Source organism: Oryx dammah, unplaced genomic scaffold, assembly GCF_014754425.2.
Source record: "Oryx dammah isolate SB20612 unplaced genomic scaffold, SCBI_Odam_1.1 HiC_scaffold_27, whole genome shotgun sequence".
Classification (NCBI taxonomy): Eukaryota; Metazoa; Chordata; class Mammalia; order Artiodactyla; family Bovidae; genus Oryx; species Oryx dammah.
The window spans coordinates 59,225,042-59,251,921 of NW_024070211.1; the positions used below are offsets into that span (position 1 = coordinate 59,225,042).

The 26,880-nt window shown below is 37.3% G+C and overlaps 1 protein-coding gene and 1 long non-coding RNA gene across 7 annotated transcripts in view; one reads left to right on the forward strand and one right to left on the reverse strand.

Annotated features, from left to right (window-relative positions):
• Positions 1-26,880, reverse strand: part of CNTNAP5 (contactin associated protein family member 5) — a 1,071,087-nt gene that overhangs the window by 366,817 nt on the left and 677,390 nt on the right. For all 6 annotated transcript variants that reach the window (XM_040228920.1, XM_040228919.1, XM_040228922.1 and 3 more), the window contains one exon: positions 7,355-7,474. In XM_040228920.1, coding sequence (XP_040084854.1) covers positions 7,355-7,474 — 120 coding nt within the window. The remainder of the gene's footprint in view (positions 1-7,354; positions 7,475-26,880) is intronic.
• Positions 1-26,880, forward strand: part of LOC120854700 — a 381,893-nt gene that overhangs the window by 12,824 nt on the left and 342,189 nt on the right. The gene's annotated exons all lie outside the window — the stretch shown is intronic.

The following is a 26,880-nucleotide window of genomic DNA, read 5'->3' on the forward strand; positions in this document are numbered from 1 at the left end:
AGTCATGTATAGATATGAGAGTTGGACTATAAAGAAATCTGAGTGCTGAAGAATTGATGATTTTGAACTGTGGTGTTGCAGAAGACTGTTGAGAGTCCCTTGAATTACAAAGAGATCAAACTAATCAATCCTAAAAGAAATCAGTCCTAAATATTCATTGGAATGACTGATGCTGAAGCTCTAATATTTTGGCCACCTAATTCCAAGAACTGACTCATTGGAAAAGATACTGATGCTGGGAAAGATGGAAGGCAGGAGGAGAAGTGGATGACAGAGGATAAGATATTTGGATGGCATCACAATCTCAGTGGACATGAGTTTGAGCAAGCTCCTGGAGTTGGTCCTAGACAGGGAAGCCTGATTTGCTGCAGTCCTTGGAGTTGCAAAGCTCATGATTTAGTGAGCTGACTGACTGACCATATTTTCACCTCACTCCACTCTCTCATTTCCATCATTATCACTGAGAAGTTAGCAGTTCCAGCTACATTTCTGCTGCTTTTATGCTTGCTTCTGGACAATCTGGGCTTGAAGTAAAGATAGTGAACTACTGTACTCTACACAGTACAGTACAGTACAGTAAAGCACATAAAATTGCAACCACTTGTAGAGGATGCATGGCAATGCATGCCAGACACCTGAACTAATTTACATGATGGACACGCAAAAGCAGGTTCACTTCTTTGAAAGTTTGCAACTTGAACATTCAAATGTAGAGAACTTACGGTACTCTTGCCTTCTAAAATCTAGCAGAATTTGCTACATGAAGACATAGGAAAGAGACTGAAAGGGGCAAGGATAGACTCTAGTTATTCCCTAGGCTCCTTGCTGCCTTTTCCCACACTGGAGGTCATAGCTGTCTTAAGGCACATATTCTTAACATCCTAACCTCCTTTCTGCTCTGGCCACACTCCTTCCCCTCACCTGAATGGGCCTGACAGTGGCAACAGTTCCTTTGTTAAAAGATCTGTAGTATAGTATATTTCCCTAATTTCTTCTTGTATATTCACCCCTTTGTAAACAGTCCCTAAAGTAAGCAATCCATTTTGTAGATCCAGTCCTCCAGAGTAGGAAACAGTGTCAAAAACCATCTGTAACCTGAATACTGGCTTGTTGTTGGTGCTCAGAAAGTTGTTCAAATATGTATGTCCCTTTAAAAAACTAAAAATAAAGCTACCATATGATCCTACAGTCCCAATTCTGGGCATATGTCTGGAAAAAAACATGGTCCAAAAAGTTACATACACTCCATTGTTCACTGCAGCCCTGTTTATAATAACCAAGACATGGAAGCAAACTAAATGTCCCTTGACAGAAGAATAGATAAAGAAAACAATACATATATACAATGGAATATTACTCAGCTATCAAAAAGAATGAATTAATGTCATTAGGTCCACATGGATGGACCTAGAGATTGTCCCAGTGAGTGAAGGATGTAAAATAGAAAAGCAAGAATATCCTATGCCATCCCTTACATGTGGAATCTAAAAAGATGTAATATAAATTAACTTATTTGCAAAATAGAAACAAATTCATAGTCTTAGAGAATGACCTCGTGGTTGCTGGGGGGAAGGATAAGGGTAGAGATAGTTAGGGAGTTTGAAATAGACAGCTACACTCTACTATATTTTAAATGGATGACTACTGTGTAATACAGGGAACTCTGCTCAATGTTACGTGGCAGCCCGGATGGGAGGAGAGTTTGGGGAAGAGTGGATACATGTGTATGTGTGGCTGTGTTCCTTTGCGGTCCATCTGAAACTATTACAATGTTGTTAATCAGCTATCCTCCAATGCAAAATAAAAAGTTAAAAGTAAGAAAAGTGTTCTTCTTTCCTTTAAGTTCAGTTCAGTTCAGTTCAGTTCAGTCGCTCAGTCATGTCTGACTCTGCGACCCCATGAATCGCAGCATGCCAGGCCTCCCTGTCCATCACCAGCTCAGATAGTCTGGCATACTCAAGAATTATCTGTGATAAAAAACTGAGTTGGGATTAGCATATACACACTACTATATATAAAATAGATAGCAAGGTCCTATTGTATATTCTGTAATAACCTATATGGGAAAAGAATCTGAAAAAGAATGGGTATATGTATATGTATAACTTACTCACTCTGCTGTATACCTGAACTAACACAACACTATAAATCAACTATACTCCAATAAAAAATAAAAATTAAATGGAAAAAAAAATCTTTCTTTTCCCTAAAATTAAGATAGTAGATTTCCTTGCTGACAAACTATAGTTCAGATGATGGATTTTCAAAAACTTCTGTTTTGTTCCTATTCAAGTGAGGTTGATTTTTTAATTTTTTAGTCATTCGTGTATTTTCCAAATGTTCTAAACTAGAAACTCATCTTGGTGAGCTTGGGCCCAACAAATGTGCAGGATCAAGTCCCTGGAACCTTGTTCTGACATTCATTTGCTCTTCCTGGAAATGCCATCCTTTGTGTCTTTTCTTGGTCACTTCCTACTCTTCATCCAGGTCTTAGAGACATTACCTGTCTGCCTGATAGCTCTTCCAGGAGAGGCTGGGCTAGGTTCCCCTACTGCATGTTCTTAGCACATAGCATGCAGGTATACCCTTGACAAGACATTTTCATTACCACTGTTTTTTTTCCATGATTAGCCTGTAAAGGAGACTGAAATGATACTGTTACGTGCTGAACTGTGTCCCCGAAAATGATCTCTTGAATACCTAATCCTCTGCACCTGTGAGTATGCAAGGCTTTAATGAGAAATAAATTTTTCACAAGATAATCAAATTAAGATAATACCATACTCCATTAGGTTGGACCCTAATCCAACATGACTGGTATCCCTATAAGAAGAAAAGAAACAGATACACAGATGAATAAAAGGAAATGGTCATACGTGATGTGGTGGTCACATGGAACCGGGGAGAGTCTTCAAGAGGCAGAGACAGGGACTGCTGCTAGGAGCCCAGAAGTGCCCACAGGTCAGGCAAACTGCCAGATGCTGAGAAGAGTCCAGGAAGGACTGAGTCTCCCCAAAAGGTATAAGAGGGGATGGGCCCTGCTAGCACCTAGGTTTTGTTCTTCTACCCTTGAGAACTGTGAGACAACATACTCCTGGGGTTGTTATAGCCATCAATTATGAAATGTTGTTAGAGCAGCACAAAGACACTGAGGCAGACACACTGTGCATCCTTTCTAGTTTGCACATGCAGTGCCTGAAATGTACAAATTTAAATTGAGCTAAAATGAATTGAACATCATTTAGAGATAAGCTAAAAGCAGGGGAAACATGCATTCCTGCAAAACATACTCTGTCTTTCTCATCTATAACTTCACTCAGTCCTCCTGCTAAACACTGGGCCTTCCATTTCTCCTGTGGTGAAAAATGAAAGTGAAGTCCTGTCCGACTCTTTTCTATCACATGGACTATTACTAGGCTCCTTCATCCATGGAATTTTCCAGGCAAAAGTACTGCAGTGGGTTGTCATTTCTTTCTCCAAGGGATCTTTCCAACCCAAGGATTGAACCCAGATTCCCCACACTGTAGCAGACGCTTTACTGTCTGAGCCACACAGGGAAGCCCAGTCCTGTAGTGAAGTGACTTAGAATGTAGCCTTGGGTATGGCACCCTGTCGAAATTTGTAGAAGCCTACATTCAGTCCACCCTACAGATCAGCTTAATCACATCCTTAGTTTCTCCTATAATTTTCTCTACCATCCCAGGCAGAGATCACACTGCTTTCCACCAAAAGGGGTACTTGGGGACCTCATCTCCCCAAGATTACCCTGTGGTAGGTGAGATGCTGTTAAGTCACCTCAGTCGGGCCTGACTCTTTGCAAACCTATGGACCATAGCCCACCAGGCTCCTCTGCCCATGGAATTCTCCAGGCAAGAATACTGGGGTAGGTTGCTATGCCCTCCTTCCTCCAGGGGATCTTCCCAACTGAGGGATCGAACCTGCATCTCTTAAGTCTCCTGCATTGCAGGTTCTTTACCACTACAGACTTAAATTTCCCAGGAGGGGTAAAGTGCCACCTCATCTGTAGAAATGGGTAGCATACCCTGTAAAGAGACACATTGTAGCTGGGATTCAGATTTACGGTTTTCCATAAATAAAACCTGTTCATCACCCTCAAGATATCCATTTACAAGTGTCTGCAGACTTATGAGAAACTTTTCTTTTTCCCTTTCTTTTGAACCTCAAATGATCTCTCTGAGCCACCAGGGAACCTCCCACCCGCCCACCCAATGATCTCTCAGGGAGTTCAAAATGAGAAAAACATGTGGGACCACTTGGCTCCAGATTCTTATTTTGGAAACACACAGTCAGGCCAAAGCACTCAGCCAACTGGCACAAGGAAGAGAAGAGAGAAAACCCAGGTTCCCTGCCTCCTGGCATTGTTTATACTCTCTGTGTTATGACCTCAGAAATGCCTCTGAAAAGTGTGGAAACCAGTAGCTTTGTGCTTTTAAAAAACACAGTGAACATGAGTCCCCCACCCTGTTCACTCTGGACATGTACACCCATGGCTGATTCATGTCAATATATAGCAAAAACCACTACAATATTGTAATTAGCCTCCAATTAAAATAAATTAATTAATTAAAAAAAAAAAACAGAGTGAAACACAGAGCACGTCTTCTCTGACCATTTCCACCTTCCCTCTCCTCCGTCCCTGGCTCCCTCCCTCCCTTGCGCATCCCTCTCTTCCTTGAAGCACTTTGTCACACTTATCCTATGTCATAAGTCAGTCTCACTTAATAACATTTAAGAACACTTAACATTCACAAACAAAAAAAATGTATTTGATTACCATTATATTATGCATTAAAAATTTCTGTCAGTTAAAAATGAGAATTATATAATTCAGCCTACACAGAAGTTGGCTTTTATTTCCACAAGTATCTTTAGGAAAATAAAAACCAAGCCAAACACCTATATATTTGCAATTGATGTGACCAAAAAGCATATATGAAAGAATCCCTCAATCATGCACAAAACAGCCTATCAATTTTGGGACATAACATAACTCAGAGGCCTTGATGCCTTTAGCATCACATCAGCAAAACAGCAAACTTTAATATAAGTAAACATTCATCTTTAGCCACTCATGAACAAATATAAACATAAATCCCAAGAGAAGTCTTTCCAAAGAGGGATAAAGCATTTCATGTAAATGAGACACATTAATCAGTCATACATGGTGTGTTATTATATTTATATTATTTGGGGGAGCTAAATTTGTCAAGCTATATTCAATGTATATATATACTTTAATAAAAAGATTAGCCTGTGCTTATCTATTAAATTCATAATATAAAATATACATCTAAAAACATAAACATTCATAGAAAAACACACATATACATTTATAGCAAAAAAGTCCCAAGGAAAATCTAATAATAAAATATCAATAGCAATCTCTGGATTGTGGTTTATACATGACCTTATATTTCTTCACACTTTTTTTCCCCTTAAATTTTCTGTAATTAGCATTGATTACTTTTATTACAAAAATAAAAACAGGGTTTCAAGCAAAACAAAAGCAATACAAAGTATCCAATTAACGTTTCAGTGATATAGATTATTGCTGCACCAGAAGGTTTTGCTTGCTTCCTGAGTCTTGACTATTACTCTCAGGATTTATTGTCTAGCAGGTCATGAAATTATCACATGCTCTTTCCTTCTATGTAATATATAGAGAGTTAAAAGTATTTACCCCAGATTTTTGTTGCAAAGAATTAAAAGACATGATCTCTGCAAACTCTCAGTTCAGTTCCCAAAAATGGCAGGAGCTGAGTAATTGATGCCATGACCAAAAATCCTATTATTATATGTCACACTCGTCACTCAGCTGACACTGATCTCTTTTGCCTCATTCTGTAACCAAATCACTTCCTCCATTTTTTTCAAATTGTGGACTGGGGACAAATTACATCAGAATCACTTGAAAAGCTCAGTAAAATGCATTTGCTGAATTTAGAATTTCTGACTCTGGGAAATCTATTTTTAACATTATTCCCCAGAGATTCATATGTTAATTAAATCTGGAAAATAACCAAGATCTACTGAGAAATCTACTTCTTGACCAGGTTGTTGAACATTACAGGCTGGGATAACCATGAAAAGAAAACAGTAACACAGGTTCTAATTATGTCATAGGGCTATTGAGAAGCAGTTAGCATACATTTTGGAGAAATGAAGTATTATGGAAATGGAATGAAATGACACACAATTCCATGTAACTAGCATTTTCTGCAGAAAAAGTGTGGTCCTTTGTACTCAGATGGGCAAATTATTGCTAAATGCCCTTCATCACTGTTTTGGCAATGGTTTGTTTACATTTCTACCTGTAATATTGCATGCTATTTTTCCTGATTTTACTTCCTATGAATGACAATGACTATGTCTTATTTCTCTGAATATCCTGGGTCCCCAGGACAGTGTTTGGCTATGGAAAGAGCTCCACAGATGTGAAGTGGTTACCCAGTTGCAATAGAGCCTGAGGCCTAAAGACTCAAAGAGCCTTGATAGACTCCTACTTTTCTGCTTCATTACACGATTCTGCTGGCATCTTCAAAGGCCAGTGCTCAAAACAAACAAACCAAAAATGTGTATGTGCTGATTAACAATATTCATAACAGAGTACTCATATTGCTATATTTTTAAATAACTATTACATCAGGTTGTGGTGTGGAATTGTTTTTTTTAAAAGAATAAATTAGTAATCACATGCTGTTTCCATATAGTAATTGGCTCTTAGTATGTCCTTAGACTACTTTTAGAAATAAGTTACAAGATAATATGAGATTGCCAGGGAAAATAGAATTATCCCAGGGTTTGATTAGGCCTCTGCAGGATAACTGGTCAGTTGCACTAATATAGATGATTTTGTTTAATCCCCCAACTCTGAGAGGTAGAAACTACTATTTCCTCTTTACTGTTGCAGAAATGAAGCTCAGAGAGAACCTCAGAGTGACACAGTCCTCAGGGACAGACCTGAATCCAGCTTTCCCACTTCCTGAGTCAGGGCTTTCTATTGATTTTGCTTTTGTCTTTTTTGTTTGTTGGGTTATTTTCCTTTTCTTTTTGTTTTTGACTTCTAAGAGAGAAATGACCTTGATTAGCTCTGCAAAATATGCTTGATAATTAATCCTTGGTTCAGTGGAACCTTGTCAAGACCATTATCACATTCTCTTCTCTCATGAAAATAAAATAGCTGCTAATTCCTACTATTTACCTAAATACAATCTCCCCCTCTGAAGTTGGTCTTTAATTTTTTTTATACAAGTGTTCCCTTCCAGTGGGTTTACCTTTGCTGTGTACCATCACATAGCGACATGAAGCATGAGTGGGAATTTTACACCCTTACCTGTGATGTTGCAATACACTTGGAAAGGTCCCAGGGGCCCGCTGCCATCTGAGTCGATATAGAAGAAACCAGCCGTGTTGCCTTGGTGCCTGTACACCTCGCAGGATTGCTCATAGAGGGCTGGAAAGACATAAAGGCAGCAGAGAGGAAACTTTGCTTGGCTCTGCATGTCCCTTTGGAGGATCAGTAACTCTTACTTATTGTATTGACTTCCAATTGTGATTTCTTTCCCTTCTCCTATAATCTTATTTCCCTCTAAGCCTTCACAAACAAGTACCTCAATGTTTGATGGAACTGTCTCCTGCATTCATCCTAATACCCATTCTTCTCAACAGCTCCTAGGTTACAGTCTCTAAAAATCCTCCCCTTTCCTTTTATACAGCCCTTGCCTATGCTGATGTATTGTCCTTCACCTACACTCACACAGCTGTGAAGCTAGGACATCATACACTATTCTGTCTCCTGCAATGGTTACAGAATCTAAGTGGTGACTGAGTGCAGTTTGTGGCTGTTTCATCACCTAGCAGGCTGTCACACTCACAATGGGAGACAAAAAATTAAAAATGTACAAATAATAGATGCTAGAGAGGTTGTGGATAAAAAGGAGTTCTATGACACTGTTGATGGGGATGTAAAAGGCTTCCCTGGTGGCTCCTGGGGTCTCCTTCCAGCATGCAATGCAGGAGACTCAGGTTCTACCCCCAGGATGTGACGATCCCCTGGAGGAGGGAATGGCTACCCACTCCAGTATTCTTGCCTAGAGAATCCTATGGACAGAGGAGCCAGGTGGGTTATAGTGCATAGGATCACAAAGAGTCAGACACGACTGAGGAACTAAAACTTTCACTTTCATGAAGGAGAACAGTATGGAGGTTCCTTAGAAAACTAAAAATATGCTCTAAAAATAGAACTACTGTAAGATCCAGAAATCCCACTAATAAAGTAAAATGACATTATCTTATCTCTGTATGCCCAGAGCTCAGAACAATAACTATCACCCAATAGGTGCCTGTAGGGAAACAGGAAATTAGCCACCATGGCGTGGTCAGGCTCTCTTGCCCCATGGCTTCTTGCTCATGCCCCACATTTTGTAAATAATGACTATGTAAGAGCTGAGCTCATTTACAGCACTACACATGTGCATCAGGGGGTACTCACTTGGTCACGGGTGGCTGTGCATGGTACACCTGTATGAGCTTCCCCATAAAAGCCCTGACTGCTGCCACATTGAGACTACACTGAAGTGACACCATGGTTATGTTATAAGAAGTTATGCTATGGTTCCATTATGGCTACATTATGGTTAGGTTATGGCTGCTGCTGCAGGTGCTGTGTCAGCAAAGAGAGAGGCTGTGTTCTGACTGCCATGCCAGACAAGAGAGAATAAATGTGTTTATAGTTCCTATGGCTCCTGGAGTCTCCTTCCAGCCTCTTAGCTCACACATTCCCTATCCTGGATTCAGTAAACAGTGCTAACAGTGTGAACAGCAAGACGATTGGCATCACAAACAGGATCATCAAAGATACAATGCCCAATAAAGTTTAATTCAGTTTGACTTAAGTAGCATTTACTGAGTCCTTCATATATGTCAACACGGTGGTAGCCACTGAGTAACAGACCAAGGATAAGGCAAAGAATCTGTGCCTTGGGAGGTTACAACCTGGTTACAGCCACAAAGACCCTTACGTGCTCAGAGAGAGGCAGACACAGCTGTCCTGAGATGGGACACTGTGAGCAATCTGCAGGTAAAAAAAATTTATAAATCTCATTATACCAACATGAATGAAGCTGATGGGGTGAAAAGCAGGCATCTGCTGTCTCATGCATGAGAAAATAGAATGTCATTGGATGCTTGAAACAAAATAACATAGCTCAGAGCAGTAGGTACACATCCAATTATGTCATCCTCCATGCTTAAAACACTTCAGTGGCTCCTAACAACTTTAAAGGTAGAGCAACAACTCCTCACCTTAGACAACGTGCCCCTCTGACTAATGCCCAATCCCAAGAACACGAAGCTGCAGTTTGTCACAATCAAGTGTGAGGGCTGCCTCAAATAATTCATTACCAATAAAGTTCTAAAGCTTCAGAGGCTTTGACTTTGTATAAATTAGAGTGATTTCAAGGTGATCCTTGTTCTCATGTAATTCTCCCTTGAAGTCACATACTGTTTCTAAAGCTGGGGGCCAATGGGAAGATGAAAGCTTGTACTCTACATACTAAGCATGACATATAGCTTATTTCTATTGGCTTAAACTGATAACACACCAGGGTGTGTGTCACACATATGAAAACATGCACAGCAACCTCTAAAATAATTCACCTAATCAGCACTTCTTGAAATCCGGTACCCCACCCCCCACGAGTATAGGCTGGAATTACAGATTTGCTTCTAACCAAATATTATGTCATTTTCAAGATCAGATTGTAAAAAGATGAGTAGTTTCCATCTTGGGTGCTTCTGGAGTACAGGCTTTCAGAGATGCCAACTGCTAGGTCCTGAAGAAACCCTTTGAAGGGATCCACAGGATGAGTCTGGGAGCTTCTGGGGCATGCTGTGTACGTGAGATCCAAAGATCTCCAGAGTTAAACACCAGTGTGACAACAGACCCAGAACTACTGAACCAGAACTACTCAGCGAAGTAGCTCAAGGACCCATAGAAAATGGGTCCTTTTAATCTGATAATGTCCATTGCCTCTAGTTCCCCTACAATTCATTGTGCAGCAATACATAGCTAATAAACCCTCAAAGCATTAATTGTCTCACGTGGTTATAGGTATAAAATGAGTCTAAGTCATATAATTGTAGTAAGGATTCAGAGATAATCCATATACAACACTTAGCATAGTACATGGCACATAGGAAGAACTTGATAAATATAAACTATCATTATTAAGTTATTTCATGCTATGTTTCCTATTCTTTTTTTGGTCAATTTTCTGCTTACTTGATTTTTTCCCCACTTTTTGTAGTGAATCAATTAGGGCCTATCAAGAAAAACCAATAGCAAAAAAACCCTACCTCCCTTCTGTGAAGAGGCTATGACATTTATTTCTTAGTTTATTCTTTGGGTATTAAATATTTTATCTCTCAATTGCATGTCCATATTACTACTTATATTTATAGGTTATCTATTTGCTTATCAATGGGAAAGATGAGAACTTATCTTTTTCATCACATCTTTCCACATACAAAGAATTTTCTGTTTCCCTATACTTCCAATATAGGAGGATTGCAATTTTAGCTAGATCAGTAATCATTGTTTATGGTAAAACAACAATATGCATGATATTCACAAATAGCAAGCATAATAGTGTGGTTGTTTCCTGAACAAAATTTGCTTTTTCTTGAAATTAATAATTGTCTCATTATCTCTGTCATAGGCCTTATTTTTATCTACACATATATCACAAATTTAACTCCAGACTTACTAACAACTCTCCAAAATACTTTCCAAAATATTCAGGTAGTAACTACTTTAAATGGATACCTTGGAGAAAGAAAAGGGGAGAGTAGACAGTCAAAAAGCTAGGCCTTTCTGAATATATTATATTTTAAAATTTGAAATGATGTATTTTAAATAACTAAAAACCAAAATTAAACATATTAGTAGAAAATTTGACATGCAGTTCCTAAATATTGAAAGGAAATTAAAATAATTTATAAATTATTTCAAATTAAATATTTTTCAAATTATTTTAAAAATATTTAAATTCAGTGTTTTCTTTTTTACTTTTTATGACCCCAAAAAGTCATATACACACTAAGAGCACAGGGAGTAAATACCAAATAAACTTGATATCACAATCAGTTTCAATAATAATCAGTATTTGGTAATCTTGTCTTGTCTCTAGTACCTGTATTATCAGTTACCCATTGCTAGATAACAAACCACTACAGAACCGTCTTAAGACAATAATCATTTCATGATTCTATCCTTGATAATTGAGGCTGGGGAGTACTTGGCCAAGCTTGGATGGTCCTTATAGGGCTGCCCAATTATCTGGAGTCAGTGCAGCCAGAGGAACTTGTTGATCACAAGCTGGGTACTCTCCCCCTAATATCTCTCAAAAGTCAGCAGGCCCATTTCTGTGGTAAAGACTCTAAGAACAACAAGAGAACAAGTGTTGTCAGGCCCCTGATTGAATGATGTTTGTCAATACCCCTTTGAGCAAAGCAAGTCACTTAGCCAATACAATCCAAACAAAGGATCCAGGACCTGAAAAGAAATGGAGCTACAGGACAGACATGCACTGTGTCACTGACCTCATAGAGCAGGTCACACTGCAGTGTGATATGAATGTAAAAGAAACATCTTACTAATAAGGCACCAAGGATTAGGGTTCATTTCCAACATTAGTTACCCTGCAATTCCTAATGCACGGTCTCCTTAAACTTTGGTTCAGTTACTGGGAGGCCTGGTAACAAACATTTCTATTTACAGATACTATAAATGAGTTAAAAAACATACCAGCTGGTAAGCAATTGTTATATCATTCCTTAATTTATCAGTGGGAACACTTGACACAAATAAATTATCAGCCATCAAATAGTTGGTTTTTCTAAACTACAAGGTTGCAGGGGAAAAACAAGATAAATACTTGATGGTATTCCTTTAATTCGTCAGTTTAAAAATACTGAAGTGGTTCCTAGTATCCTCCAGAAATGACCAGTTAGAATATTTTTAGTTTTATTATGAATTCATGGATTTAAACATGTTTGAAGTTAAAACAATAATATAACTACTAAACAGTAGAGTTTTTCTAATGGTTCTGACCATAAAGAATCTGCATGCAATTCAAGAGACCTGGCTTCAATCCCTGGGTTGAGAAAATCCCCTGGAGAAGGGAATGGCTACCCACTCCAGCTTTCTTGCCTAGAGAATTCCAAGGACAGAAGAGCCTGGTGGCCTATAATCTATAGTGTTGCAAAGGGTCTGACATGACATGACTGAGTGACTAACACTTTCACTATCAAACAGAGGGTATAACTATCATAAAAAATTAAACATAAAAATCTTAAATATATTAACTAGCCTTATCATTAATTAATACTGCTAAGGATTTATTAAACTGTTATATATACCAAGAAAAAGCTAATAACTAATTATGCTACTGACAACAGACTAAATCTTTTAACATAAAAGATGAAATATAAAATGCAAAAAATACATAAAATTCTGCAGTGGCAATTTGATTGGTAATATCACTATAAACTCATAATTGTTTAACAATATATTTTCACTTTTAGTGAAATTACTAGAAAGAATCTAGTGACTGTAGTCTCTAAGTACAGTTTTTCACTAAAAGGAAGAAGGGTTTTATAGAGTCCTTGTTTGTATCCGGATGAAATTAGAATGCCTTGCATTTCCAGAAAATAAGCAAGAAAGCTATCAAAGTTGGTGTTATGTCAAATATGGCACAGGAAACAATGTGATGAAATAATTTGAGAATCAGAAAGAATAATCACTGTATATATTTAAATATACAAAATAGATTAGCTCACTGTTTATCTATTTGCCTACCATCTATCTGTCTACTGATACTTATATCCATTACTTAATCTCTAAGGGTTGTTAAAGAATAAAATCATATTATGAAAACTGAAAATAATATAGATAATATCCTGTCTCTCTTGTATGTACTGTATTTGATGGTCATCTAACAGTACATGAAAAATGTCATTAGTGAATAACCAAATCCAGAAAGTAAAAAAGCAATAATAGAACTTGAAAACCATCCTTTATAATAACCAATGAAATAAAGAATTAGAAAATGATCATCAAGAATTGCTAAATTATTAGATGAAAAGTTGATGGGATCTTTTCAGCAGATGGTTTAATAATGCCCAAACTCATCATTGATCAACCTCAACATCCACAAAGTAATTATTAAGATACCTGTGAAGGTGAGACAATAAGAAATACACAGGTGGAAATTCAGAAAACAGGGGATATATGTATATACAGGTGATGGACTTTGCTGTACAGCAGAAACTAACAAAACAGAGTAAAGCAATAATGCTCCAGTAAAAAAAATGACAGCACTACCTAAGATAGCAAGAATCAAGATTGCCAGGAGAAATATCAACAAGCTCAGATAGTGAATGATACTACTGTAATGGCAGAAAGCAAAGAGGAACTAAAGAGTCTCTCACTGAGGGTGAAGGAGAAAAGTGAAAAAACTGGCTTAAAACTCAATATCAAAAAACCTAAGACCATGGCATCTGGTCCCATCACCTCATGGCAAATAGAAGGGCAAAAGGTAGAAGTAGTGACAGATTTCCTCTTCTTGGGCACTAAGATCATTGCAAATTTCGTGGTGACTGCAGCCATGAAATTTGATGATTTATTCTTGGCAAGAAAGCTATGACAAACCTAGACAGTGTGTTAAAGAGCAAAAATATCACTTTGCTGACAAAGGTCCCTATAGTCAAAGCTATGGTCCTTCCAGTAGTCATCTACATATGTGAGAGTTGGGCTGTAAAGAAGACTGAGTGCCAAAGAACTGATGCTTTCAAATTGTGGTGCTGGAAAAGACTCTTGAGAGTCCCTTGGACTGCAAGGAGATCAAACCAGCTAATCTTAAAGGAAATAAACCCTAAATTCTCATTAAAAGGATTGATGCTGAAGCTGAAGCTCCAATAGTTTGGCAAGCAGATGCAAAGAGCAGACTCACTGGAAAAGACTCTGATGCTGGGAAAGACTAAAGGCAGAATAAGAGGGTGACAGAGGAGGAGACGGTTGGATGGCATCACAGTTTCAATGGCCATGAACTTGGGCAAACTCTGGGAGACGGTGAGGGACAGGTAGGAGGGTGTGCTGCAGTCCATGGGGTCACAAAGAGTCAGAAAGGAGACCTGGCAACTGAACAACAAAAACCTCAGATATATTCTTGCCCCAAATCTGAAGGTAAATCTAATCAAGTACTGAGATTTAAACACTAATTTACAGTAGAAAAAAAGAAAGTGAAATTACTCAGTCATGTCTGACTCTTTGCAACCCCTTGGACTGTAGCCTACCAGGATCCTTGGGATTTCCCAGGCAAGAATGCTGGAGTGGGTTACCCTTTCCTTCTCCAGGGGATCTTTCCTACCCAGGGATCAAACCCGGGTCTCTCACATTGCAGGCAAACGCTTTACCATCTGAGCCACCAGGGAATTTACAGTAAGAGACAAAGAAATCTATAGTAAGAGATAAAGATCCTATTATATCCAAAAGGATAAAAACAACTAAATCCAGAATCTAGGAAAATATGACTCATTTTCTTCAACAAATAAATGGCAAAAGAAGAATAGGGATGCAGGAGACACATCAGTCCAACACTATCTGCAGACATTGTTAGGATTCTGATTCCAAAAAAAAGCAAAGAAAAAAATTAAGAGAACCAGAAATATTTAAATTGGATTTGCTATCTTGAAGTATTTTTTTGATGTAGAAGCATGTTTATGTTTTAAATTTTAATTGGAGGATAACTACTTTACAATGTTGCACTGATCTCTGCTGTACAACTACATAAATCAGCTATATGTATACATATATCCTCTCTCTCTTGAACTATCCTCCCACAAACCCCCATTCCACCCCTCACAGTTGTCAAAGAGTGCAGAGTTGAGCTCCCTGTGCTGTACAGCAGTCTTCTACCAGCTATCATAGCCAACACTTCTTAAGTTATCTTGAAATGTTTTCTTTTCTTTTCTTTTTTTTTTTTTTAATTTCATGGCTGTAGTCACCATTTACAGTGATTTTGGAGCCATGAACATAAAGTCTGTCACTGTTTCCATTGTTTCCCCATCTAATTGCCATGAAGTGATGGGACTGGATGCCATGATCTTAGTTTTCTGAATGTTGAGTATTAAGCCAGTTTTTTCACTCTCCTCTTTCACTTTCATCAAGATGCTCTTTAGTTCTTTGCTTTCTGCTATAAGGGTGGTGTCATCTGCATATCTGAGGTTATTGATATTTCTCCCAACAATCTTGATTCCAGCTTGTGCTTCATCCAGTCTGGCATTTTGCAGGATGTACTCTGCATATAAATTAAATAAGCAGGGTGACAATATACAGCCTTGGCATATTCCTTTCCCAATTTGGAACCAATCTGTTGTTCCATGTCCAGTTCTAACTGTTGCTTCTTGACCTGAATACAGATTTCTCAAGAGGCAGGTCAGGTGGTCTGGTATTCCCATCTCTTGATGAATTTTCCACATTTTGTTGTGATCCATACAGTCAAAGGACTTAGCATATTCAATAAAGCAGAAGTAGATGTTTTTCTGGAACTCTCTTGCCTTTTCAATGATCTAATGGATGTTGGCAATTTGATCTCTGATTCCTCTGCCTTTTCTAAATCCAGCTTGAACATCTAGAAGTTTATGGTTCATGTACTGTTGAAGCCTGACGTAGAGAATTTTGAGCATTACTTTGCTAGAGTGTGAGATAAATGCAATTGTGCGGTAGTTTGAGCATTCTTTGGCATTGCCTTTCTTTAGAATTGGAATGAAAGCTGAAAAGGTCCATCTAGTCAAAGCTATGGTTTTTCTAGGAGTCAGGTATGGATTCATATGAGAGTTGTACTATAAAGAAAGCTGAGCACCAAAGAATTGATGCCTTTGAATTGTGGTGTTGGAGAAGACTCTTGAGAGTCCCTTGAACTGCAAGGAGATCAAACCAGTCAATCCTAAAGGAATTCAGTCCTAAACATTCACTGGAAGAACTGATACCAAAGCTGAAACTCCAACGCTTTGGCCACCTGATGTAAAGAACTGACTCAATGGAAAAGTCCCTGATCCTGGGAAAGATTGAGGGTAGGAGGAGAAGGGGACGATAGAAGATGAGATGGTTAAATGGCATCACTGACTCGATGGACATGAGTTTGAGCAGGCTCTGGGAGTTGGTGATAGACAGAAAAGCCTGGTGTGCTGCAGTCCATGGGGTCGCAAAGAGTTGGACATGACTGAGCAACTGAACTGAACTGAAGTATTTTTAATTTTGGCTATGATGATGGTAGTGTTATTATGTTTTAAAAGTAAGAATTTAGTCTTTGTTACAAATCCCTACATGCTTAGGGATTTGTAATAAAATGATTATGTTCACAGTGTTTTTAAAATGCTCCAACAAAAAAAATAAGGAGCTAATAGAAACCACTTCAACACTGTAAAAATAAATGTTGAAACAGAGGGGAGGGTACATTGGGGACAACTATGTTATTTTATCTTTATGTATATGTTAGAAAATATGTCATAATAATTAAATATTAGGGCATTTCAGATATTCTGTGGATTTCCACTTCTTTGACAAATTATCTTCTGGATCTTTCAGACTTGTAGCAATTTGGCCTAGTATGCTTTCCACCTGGCATATAGCTGTTTCCTCTGGTCATCCCCCAACTCTTGCACTAGGCATTCCCTCTTGAAACTAACTTTTTATCTCAGCATAATTCATTTGAAATCTGTTTGAATTATTTCATAAGCCCACAGTTGATTTATGCTTAATTTATGAGTTGTGTTCCAAGGTATAGATATCACAGTTTGTAAAACAATTAATCTATTGAAAGACATTTTCAACCTATTGAAAAAAATTTAGATTATTTCCAGGTTTTGGCTAGTTTACTTGCAGCATTTTTAAATTCCCTACAGTCTTTCCCTGCATCCTTGGCACCTATGAGTATTCTTCTTCTTCTTTTTTTTAATAGCAAAGAATTCTTGATATATTTCTAAAATCTTTGAAAGTATTGACTATAAGTCTTTTTTTTTTTTAAATTTTCTTCACTTTGTGTACATTATTTCCTCCAAGGTAGCAGTGTGTGTGTATGTGTGTGTGCCCTCACGTGCTTAGTTGGTATTCTTATTTTGTGTTTCTTTTTGGTCTCTATTTTATCAGTTATGCTAGACTTTTTCTGGAATGCCAGGTAACCTTTTGTAGACCACTTATATTTAACAGTGGTCTCCAAAATATTGATTGTTAGTACTAAGCAAATGTTTGTGGTTTGCTTTCCATGGGCTTTATTGTAGGGTTAACTGGCTGGACAACTTAGTATGAAATCATGTTAATGTCTTTAGGACTTCTCTCTTGGCATTGCTAGAGTCTACCATTTAGAGGAATATTTTACATTAGATTTGGAATGTAGAAATGACACTGCAAACACATTCATTTTATATTTGTGAGTTCAACGTAGGGCATGAGGTTCTATTGCAGATAATACACATTGTCACTTATCTGCTGACTTTAGTTGTAAACATGGGGCAGCCAAGCCAGCTATTACTCCAGATAGGCTAGCTCCTCCTTTTGCTTCCCTAACTTCTGGCCAGGTGCACTTTAGATCTTTTATGATCACCTTGTTATTAAAGTTGAAGGTTAAGAGGTGGTAAGAGACAAGATGTTTCTATGATCAGCTGCTGACAAGACCATTAAAAAATCAATTATGTGAAGTATTAGAAGGAGATGAAGGTAAATACACATGTTAAGTCCACCAACTCTTCCAGGAAGCACAAATATGACACTTGCTGATTGAATTGTTCTTTCTCTACCACTTGCCAGTGCATTGTGTAACAAATACTCTATACACGTTTACTGTATGACTACTAATTTTCAGTAACTAATTTTCTGGCCTCTGAGAAAACTAAACAAAAGAGTTATGGTTCTGATCTCAAATAATTCAAGGTCTCAAACTCATCAAAATTAATCCTGATTCAGATGGAAAATTTTAATACATACTATTAAAAGATCAATACTTAAAAAATAAAGAGAAAAATCATTTAAAGAGCTCCCCAAGGAAAAATATAACAGGATCCAATGTTTCCTCAAGAGAATCCTTTAAAGAGCAGATAATCCTAATGCTACTTATACTTCTCCAAAAATCTTCCAAATGTGTTATATGAAATAAGCATATAGGTGATTCTAAAACTTGACAAAGATCACACCAAATGAAAAAATTGCAGACTCAGTTATAAATACAGGTTTAAAAATTACAAAAATAGCAGCAAATGAAGCTCAATACAATATTTAGAAAGAACATAAAAACCAAATGGGAACTTAGTTCAAAAATGCAAGTAGGTTCAATGTTAGGAAATTTATTAGCATAGATAAAGAAATAGGTTTATCACAATAGAAAGAAAAAGGATATTATCTCTCCACTCATTTAAAAAGATAATTAATGTAAAAACACTTCCTAGAATTTCCCACTCAGGTCAGAAAAAGAACAAAAGCAAGCATATTTTAGATTGTGTTAGAGTTTCAGCCATAGAAATTAGATAAGAAAAAACAACTAGAGGCATACAAACTAGAAAGGAAGAAATAATACTCTTTGTGGATTATCAGATTACATATCTAGAAACACTAAAATAATCAATGTAAAATTAGTACAAACAAAAGTTGTAAGCCATAAAATTAACATATGGAAATCTAAAACTTTCATCTATACAGGCAAACTTAGTTTTAAAATATTGATAGAGGACACTCCTTTATGACACTGAAGGGAAGGAAGGAAAGAATGAATGAAGGAAGAAATGAAGAAGACACAAAAGAAGAAAAGAAAAGGCAAGAAGAAAGAAAAACAGGCAAGAGGAAGGAAGAAAGTCAGAAAGTCAGGGAAGGAGAAAGGAAGATCTCCAAGTATAAGTTTTATGAGAAACATCTAACAGCAAAATTAGGAAACTATAGCACACGCCTAAAAATACAAATACACTTGAACATCCTCTTAAGATAAAATTTCTCTCATAATTAATATGTATATTTAACACAAGTTTAACCAAGAGACCATTAGGTGTTCAGTTTGTGTGCTTGTTTTGTTTATTTGTTCTAAACAAATTGATTATAATGCTCATTTGGTAGAAGAAATAAGCACATCAATTGAGCGAGGAAAACACTGAAAAAAAAGAAGAAGTGGTGAGGTCAGTTCTACTGGCTTTGCATCAAACGTGGATGGATGATGGATGAATGCATCGAATAAGAGAACAATGGCCAGAACAGCATATCCAGAAGACATCCAGGTGCACAGGGAAATTTAGTATATGATAAGGGAATGCATCTTGGACTGTAAGGAGATCCATTCAGTCCATTCTAAAGGAGATCAACCTTGGGTGTACTTTGGAAGGAATGATGCTACAGCTGAAACTCCAGTACTTTGGCCACCTCATGCGAAGAGTTGACTCATTGGAAAAGACTCTGATGCTGGGAGGGATTGGGGGCAGGAGGAGAAGGGGACGACAGAGGATGAGATGGCTGGATGGCATCACCGACTCGATGGATGTGAGTCTGAGTGAACTCTGGGAGATGGTGATGGACAGAGCGGCCTGGTGTGCTGTGATTCACGGGGTCACAAAGAGTTGGACATGACTGAGCGACTGAACTGAACTGAACTGAAGAGAAGACATGACTGAAGCCATGAAATTAATAGACGCTTGCTCCTTGGAAGAAAAGCTATGACCAACCTAGACAGCATATTAAAAAGCAAAGACATTACTTTGCCCACATATGTCCATCTAGTTAAAGCTATGGTTTTTCCAGTAGTCAGGTATGGATGTGAGAGTTGAACAATAAAGAAAGCTGAGAGCTAAAGAATTGATGCTTTTGAACTGTGGTATTGGAGAAGACACTTAAGCATCCCTTGGACTGCAAGATCAAGCCAGTCCATCCTAAAGGAAATCAGTCCTAAATATTGATTGGAAGGATTGATGCTGAAACTGAAACTCTAATACTTTGGCCACCTGATGTGAAGAACTGACTCACTGGAAAATCCTGATTCTGGGAAAGATTTAAGGCAAGAGGAGAAGGGAATGACAGAGGATGAGATTGTTGGACATCATCACTGACTCAATGGACATGAGTTTGATCAGGAGCTGGTGATAGACAGGGAAGCCTGGCGTGTTACAGTCCATAGGGTCACAAAGAGTTGGGTACAACTGAATGACTGAACTGACTGAAAGGAAGGCAGCAGAAATCAATAGGGGAAAAATGACTCTTTAATAAATGTTTCTTAGAAAATTGGGAAGCTGCATAAGCTGCATAGTAAAAGGTATAGCTGGTTCCACTCCTCATACTGCAGACCAGGATAAAATTCCAAACAAAGAATTTAAATATCAAAAAATCAAATATATACATGTATTAGAAGAAAACAAGAAAGAATTTCTTTACAAACTGGAAATGGCAAAAACTTAACTAACAATAATTCAAAATCCAAAAGCAATAAAAATAATATGGATGAACTTATTTATATAAAAAATTTTAATGAAACAATTTTCAGATAACATAAATTAAAAAGACAGATTGACAAACTGGGAAATATAATTATTTATATCATAAAGTATTAACATTTCTTATATACTTTAAAAATTAAGATAAAAATGAAAAAGTCAACAATACATTGAAACATATGCTGAAGATAAGAACAGGCAGTTCACAAGAAAATAAATGCAAATAAACCTAAAAGCAGGGAAAATATACCTGACATTGTTCACAATAGAATAAATGCTAATTGAAACTTGTCATTTTTCACATATCAAGTTAGCAGTAACCCAAAAGATCAAGAACATATTCCAGTATGTGGGGAAAAACACACTCCAATATATGGGTAAGGGCAGTAAAAATTGTGTAAATGCTAAGTGTGAAATTTAGCATTAGCAAAATTACATGGGATTTACACTTTGACCTAGAAATCTCACTTTGGTTCAAGTATCACTGGCCATGAAACTTCCCTGGTGGTCCAGTGGCTAAGACTCCATGCTCCCAATGCAGGGAACCCTGGATTGATCCTTGGTTGAGGAAGTAGATCCTCTGTGCCAAATCTAAGATGTGGCAAAGCCAAATATACATACATACATATATATATTTAAGAAACACTGCTCTTTCCTCACATCTTTTAATGTATTATAGACTGACTGAGGACATCTTAAATTCATATATTGAAGCCCTATTCTTTCAATGTGATAGTATTAGGAATTAGGGCCTCTGGGAGAAGTAATTAGGTCTATGTGATATCATAAGGGTAGAGCCATCACAATATGATTAGTGCCCTTATAAGAACAAGAAGAGAGACAGGAGAATTTTCTTTCTCTGACAAGTCACAGTGAGCAGGAGGCCATTCACAAGTCAGAGGACAGTTATCGTTAGGAATCAAATAAGCTGGCATCTTGATCCTGGACTTTCCAACTTCCAGAACTGTGAGAAATAAATGTCTGCTATTCAGGTTACCCATTCTATGGCATTTTGTCATAGGAGGCAGAGCTGACTAAGACAAAATGAACTCATAAAGATATTTTTACACCATTTACACCAGCAAAATGAGAGAACCATCTGAAATGTCCCTATACTGGGGACTAAACTGTGGTATATCCATACCATAGAATATAGGTGAGTTTGAAAATGAATGAAGCTTTGCACATAATCCTACAATGTGAGCTCCAAAATATATGGTTATGAGAGAAAAGCAAAGTAGAATAAAGCATTTATAAAATGCTAATGTTTGCATAGGAAAGGAGATACAAATTTGCATTTTTGCTTCACAAAATAACCCATTCTTTTAAAAAAGGTGATGTAAAAGGAGCAAGAGGGAAGTGGGGAGAAATAGAAATAAGACTTGTTTCAATATATTTATTTGGTTGGTGTTAGTGGGGAGTTGTATACATATTTTACATAATTATAAGATTATTATTTTTTTCTGTAGAGGTAGAAGATACACTATCATGGTTACCACCTTCAAGCTAAGTTTTAAAAGTTGAGTAGGTGTTACCTTGCTGAATCAGATAGGTCCTTCTAGGAAAAGAGGAGCTTGGGTACAGTGACACAACATAGTCACATGTGGATGCATGAGATGTGTGTCCTTTGGGACTAAATCTCAGAGTCCTTCCTCCAAAAAATCTCCCTTTATCCAGCCTGAGTTACAAAGTCTTCCTCTCTGACCAGTGGAGCCTCAGCATATATCATTCATTTCTATCCTATTTTTCATTGTGTATGGTAATCATTGGATTCACCTTTTGGTCTCCCTGATAGATCTTAAGTTCCAAAAGCACAAGAACTTTTCTCTAAATCTAAAAGGTAAACATTTAATGAATATTAGATGAGTGTCACCATTGCTTCTAAAGATTGAATTGACCCTAACGTGAGCAATTTTATGGCAGTTTCCTTATTCTCTACAAAACCCATTCAAGCTAAAAATAAAGAGACCTCCATCAACTGCATATGAAATGACCTGATGTGTCTTTTACAAGATCTAAATGGTCATTAGAAGTCATCTATATGAGAACCATCTCATTTCCTATTGGGAAGAAGATGGAAGCATGAAGGGAAACCAAAAGAAGCTCTATCAGTATTAAGATTTGTCTCCATTAATACTACTCAGCCATGAAAAAGAATGACATTATGCCATTTGCAGAAACACTGGATAGATCTAGAGATTATCATACCAAGTGAAAAAAGTCAAACAAAGAAAGACAAATACCATATGATATCATTTCTATGTGGAATCTAAAATATGACACAAATGAACATATCTACAAAACAAAAAGACTCACAGACACAGAACAGACTGGTGGTTGTCAAAGGGGAGGTGGGTTGCAGTGGATTAGGAGTTTAGGATTAGCAGATACACACTATTATATAAACTATTATATAAAGAATGAATAAACAACAAGGTCCTACTATATATAGCACAGGGAACTCTACTCAATATCTTATAATAAACCACAATGGAAAAGAATATGAAAAATAATGTATATATATATATATATATAACTGAATTACTTTGCTGTACAGCAGAAATTAATACATTGTAAATCAACTATACTTTGTAAAATAAATTTTAATAAAAAGATTGTCACCACTAAAAACATCAACTAGTAAATGCTCATGCTACAATTAAAGGTCTAATATAACAGATACACCAAAAGGTATGTATTCTTTGATGAAAAGGACAATGATAGACCTATTAAGACTCTTTAGAATGGATTTTTATATTAATATAAACAGATGTATTATGTCGCTAGACATGGCAGATGGATCTGTGTTTTCATATTTAAGGAAAATATTCTGAGTCTAGTTCTGGCAGCTAATTTATTAACTGAGGAACAATTTGAAATGTCCTTGTGATGCCCACTTTCATTAAAGATAATGATAGTATTCAGGCAGAAAAACAGTTTTATTTAGACCTCACCTTTTCAAGTACCAAGGTTAGAGCAATACTTACTCTGCCCCACCATTTATATTCCTATTGTAAAACTGTAGAAATAGACAAGAAATTTACTCGGTACATATTTTTCAGCCCTTAAAAATGTTTCCATGCTATTTTTTCCTCCCTTCCTCTGTCCCTAACAATCTATTTACCACGATTGCAAATTTAGTTGCAGATCTACATACACAGCCTACAGATATAAATAAGATCAAATTAATTCTAGTAATTAAATAAATGCTTGTAAAGCATTTTGCATTAACAGCCACTTATTTAATTAAGTTTATCAAACCTCTTGTGCAGTAGATTTGAGGGACTCTCCCTTGGCCTGGTTTCAGTGAAGAAAAGAAAAAAAGAATTTGTTAAAACTGATTGCATTGCTGAAATTAGTTCAAAAAATGTGTCAGTGGATTAAATTAGAAAATAGATCTTTTGATGTCCCAGTCTGCATATAGCTCCTACAGCCTGAAAATAGACACACATTCTGTAACATTTTCATTACTTTAAAAAAGGTTACTAAAGATGGAGACAGATTCCTGTTCCTTAGAGGTTAGGGATGGGGGAAGATGGGTGTGGCCTTAAATGGATAGCATGAGGTTTCATCTTGTAATGACAACAATTCTGCATCTTGGTTATGGTGGTGATTACACAAATGTATGCAAGTGATAAATTGCACAGAACCACACACACACACATGCACACACATCGGTGCATGTCAAAATGGAGGCATCAGAATAGTCCTGTGTAGTTTATAAAAGTCAATGTCCTGGCTATGATACTGCATCATTGTTATGTAAAATGTTCCATAGTGGGATACTGGGTAAAAAGTACACAGGACATTTGGGAACTTTTTTTTTTTTCCTAACTTGCTGTAACTTATTTCAAAATAAAAAACCTTAAAAAGGGGAACAGGACCCAATAATTTCATTCCCAGGTACATACTCTGTAGAAAGGAAAACACGTGTCCACATAAAAACCTGTGCATGAATGTTCACAGGAGTCTTATTCATAAACAGCCCACAATGGAAACAACTTAAGTGCTCATCAACTAAAGGACAAAATATGTATTACAGTAAAATCTTATTAGGGAGGGAATGGTGTGCAGATACATACTACAACAGAGGTAAAACTTCAACCTTGAAAACATTGTGTTAAGTGAAAAAAGCCAATCACAAAAGATCATACACTGAGTGATTCCACTTATGTGAAAGGTCCCAATAAGGCAACACTGTATAGCTAGAAAGTGCATTAGTGGCTGGTAGAGGGGTTGGGGTGGGCACTGGGGCTGGACAATGATGGCTAATGTGTACTGGGTGTTGAAATAATCTACAACAGGTATGATGATAGTTGTACAACAGTGTGAATGTACTAAAACCACTGGACTGATCAATTTAATTACATTAAATTTATGATGCAAAAATATGGCTCAATAAACTCAAAAAAAAGTCCAGGGGCTGTACGTAATGCCCCAGAAAAGGCTCTAAAGGTATTTAGGGTATCTGCAGGACACACTGCTCTGGACCCCTGGCGTATGTTATTTTATTTGGCCCACAGGGTCCAAATGGAGCACAATTGCCATCAGATGACCTCTGATGAGTTCCAAAGGCTCCTCCTCTGCCTAAGACCACAGTCAAGATTAGGAAATATTCTATTCTCTCCTTAGAAACCACAATTTATTCCATTAAAAAAAAAGAAAGTAAAGCATCAGTTGCTAAATTTAAATTGAAAATATTGTAACTACAGACCCATTAGAGATCACATCACTCTGGCCCTCTGTGATCCAGTAAATTAATCCGTAAAACATACAGTAATTACCCTTAATAGTGTGTTATATTATATTGCTATATAAAATATAAATATAGTTAGGGCTTCCCTGGTGGCTCAGATGTTGAAGAATGTGCTTGCAGTGCATAGAACCTGGGTCAGATCCATGGATCTGGAAGATCCCTTGGGTCAATTTAAAGCAAGTATATAAATAAACATCCTTAGTACAAACCTTTCTAGGAATCTAGATCTGAGTTAAGTCTAGCTCACCAGACCAGGAGCTGACTGTGGCTCAGATCATGAACTCCTTATTACCAAATTCAGACTTAAATTGAAGAAAGTAGGGAAAACCGCTAGACCATTCAGATATGACATCAGTCAAATCCCTTATGATTATACAGTGGAAGTGAGAAATAGATTTAAGGGCCTAGATCTGATAGATAGAATGCCTAATGAACTATGGAATGAGGTTCGTGACATTGTACAGGAGAGAGGGATCAAGACCATCCCCATGGAAAAGAAATGCAAAAAAGCAAAATGGCTGTCTGGGGAGGCCTTACAAATAGCTGTGAAAAGAAGAAAGGCAAAAAGCAAAGGAGAAAAGGAAAGATATAAGCATCTGAATGCAGAGTTCCAAAGAATAGCAAGAAGAGATAAGAAAGACTTATTCAGCTATCAATGCAAAGAAATAGAGGAAAACAACAGAATGGGAAAGACTAGAGACCTCTTCAAGAAAATTAGAGATACCAAGGGAACATTTCATGCAAAGATGGGCTTGATCACGGACAGAAATGATATGGACCTAACACAAGCAGAAGATATTAAGAAGAGGTGGCAAGAATACACAGAAGAACTGTACAAAAAAGATCTTCATGACCCAGATAATCATGATGGTGTGATCCCTAATTTAGAGCCAGACATCTTGGAATGTGACGTCAGGTGGGCCTTAGAAAGCATCACTACGAACAAAGCTAGTGGAGGTGATGAAATTCCAGTTGAGCTGTTTCAAATCCTGAAAGATGATGCTGTGAAAGTGCTGCACTCAATATGCCAGCAAGTTTGGAAAACTCAGCAGTGGCCGCAGGACTGGAAAAGGTGTTTTCATTCCAATCCCAAAGAAAGGCAATGCCAAAGAATGTGCAAACTACCGCACAATTGCACTCATCTCACATGCTAGTAAAGTAACGCTCAAAATTCTCCAAGCCAGGCTTCACCAATACATGAACCGTGAACACCCTGATGTTCAAGCTGGTTTTAGAAAAGGCAGAGGAACCAGAGATCAAATTGCCAACATCTGCTGGATCATGGAAAAAGCAAGAGAGTTCCAGAAAAACATCTATTTCTGTTTTATTGACTATGCCAAAGCCTTCGACTGTGTGGTCAAAATAAACTGTGGAAAATTCTGAAAGAGATGGGAATACCAGACCACCTGGCCATCCTCTTGAGAAACCTGTATGCAGCTCAGGAAGCAACAGCTAGAACTGGACATGGAACAACAGCCTGGTTCCAAATAGGAAAAGGAGTACGTTGAGGCTGTATATTGTCACTCTGCTTATTTAACTTATACGCAGAGTACATCATGAGAAACACTGGACTGGAAGAAACA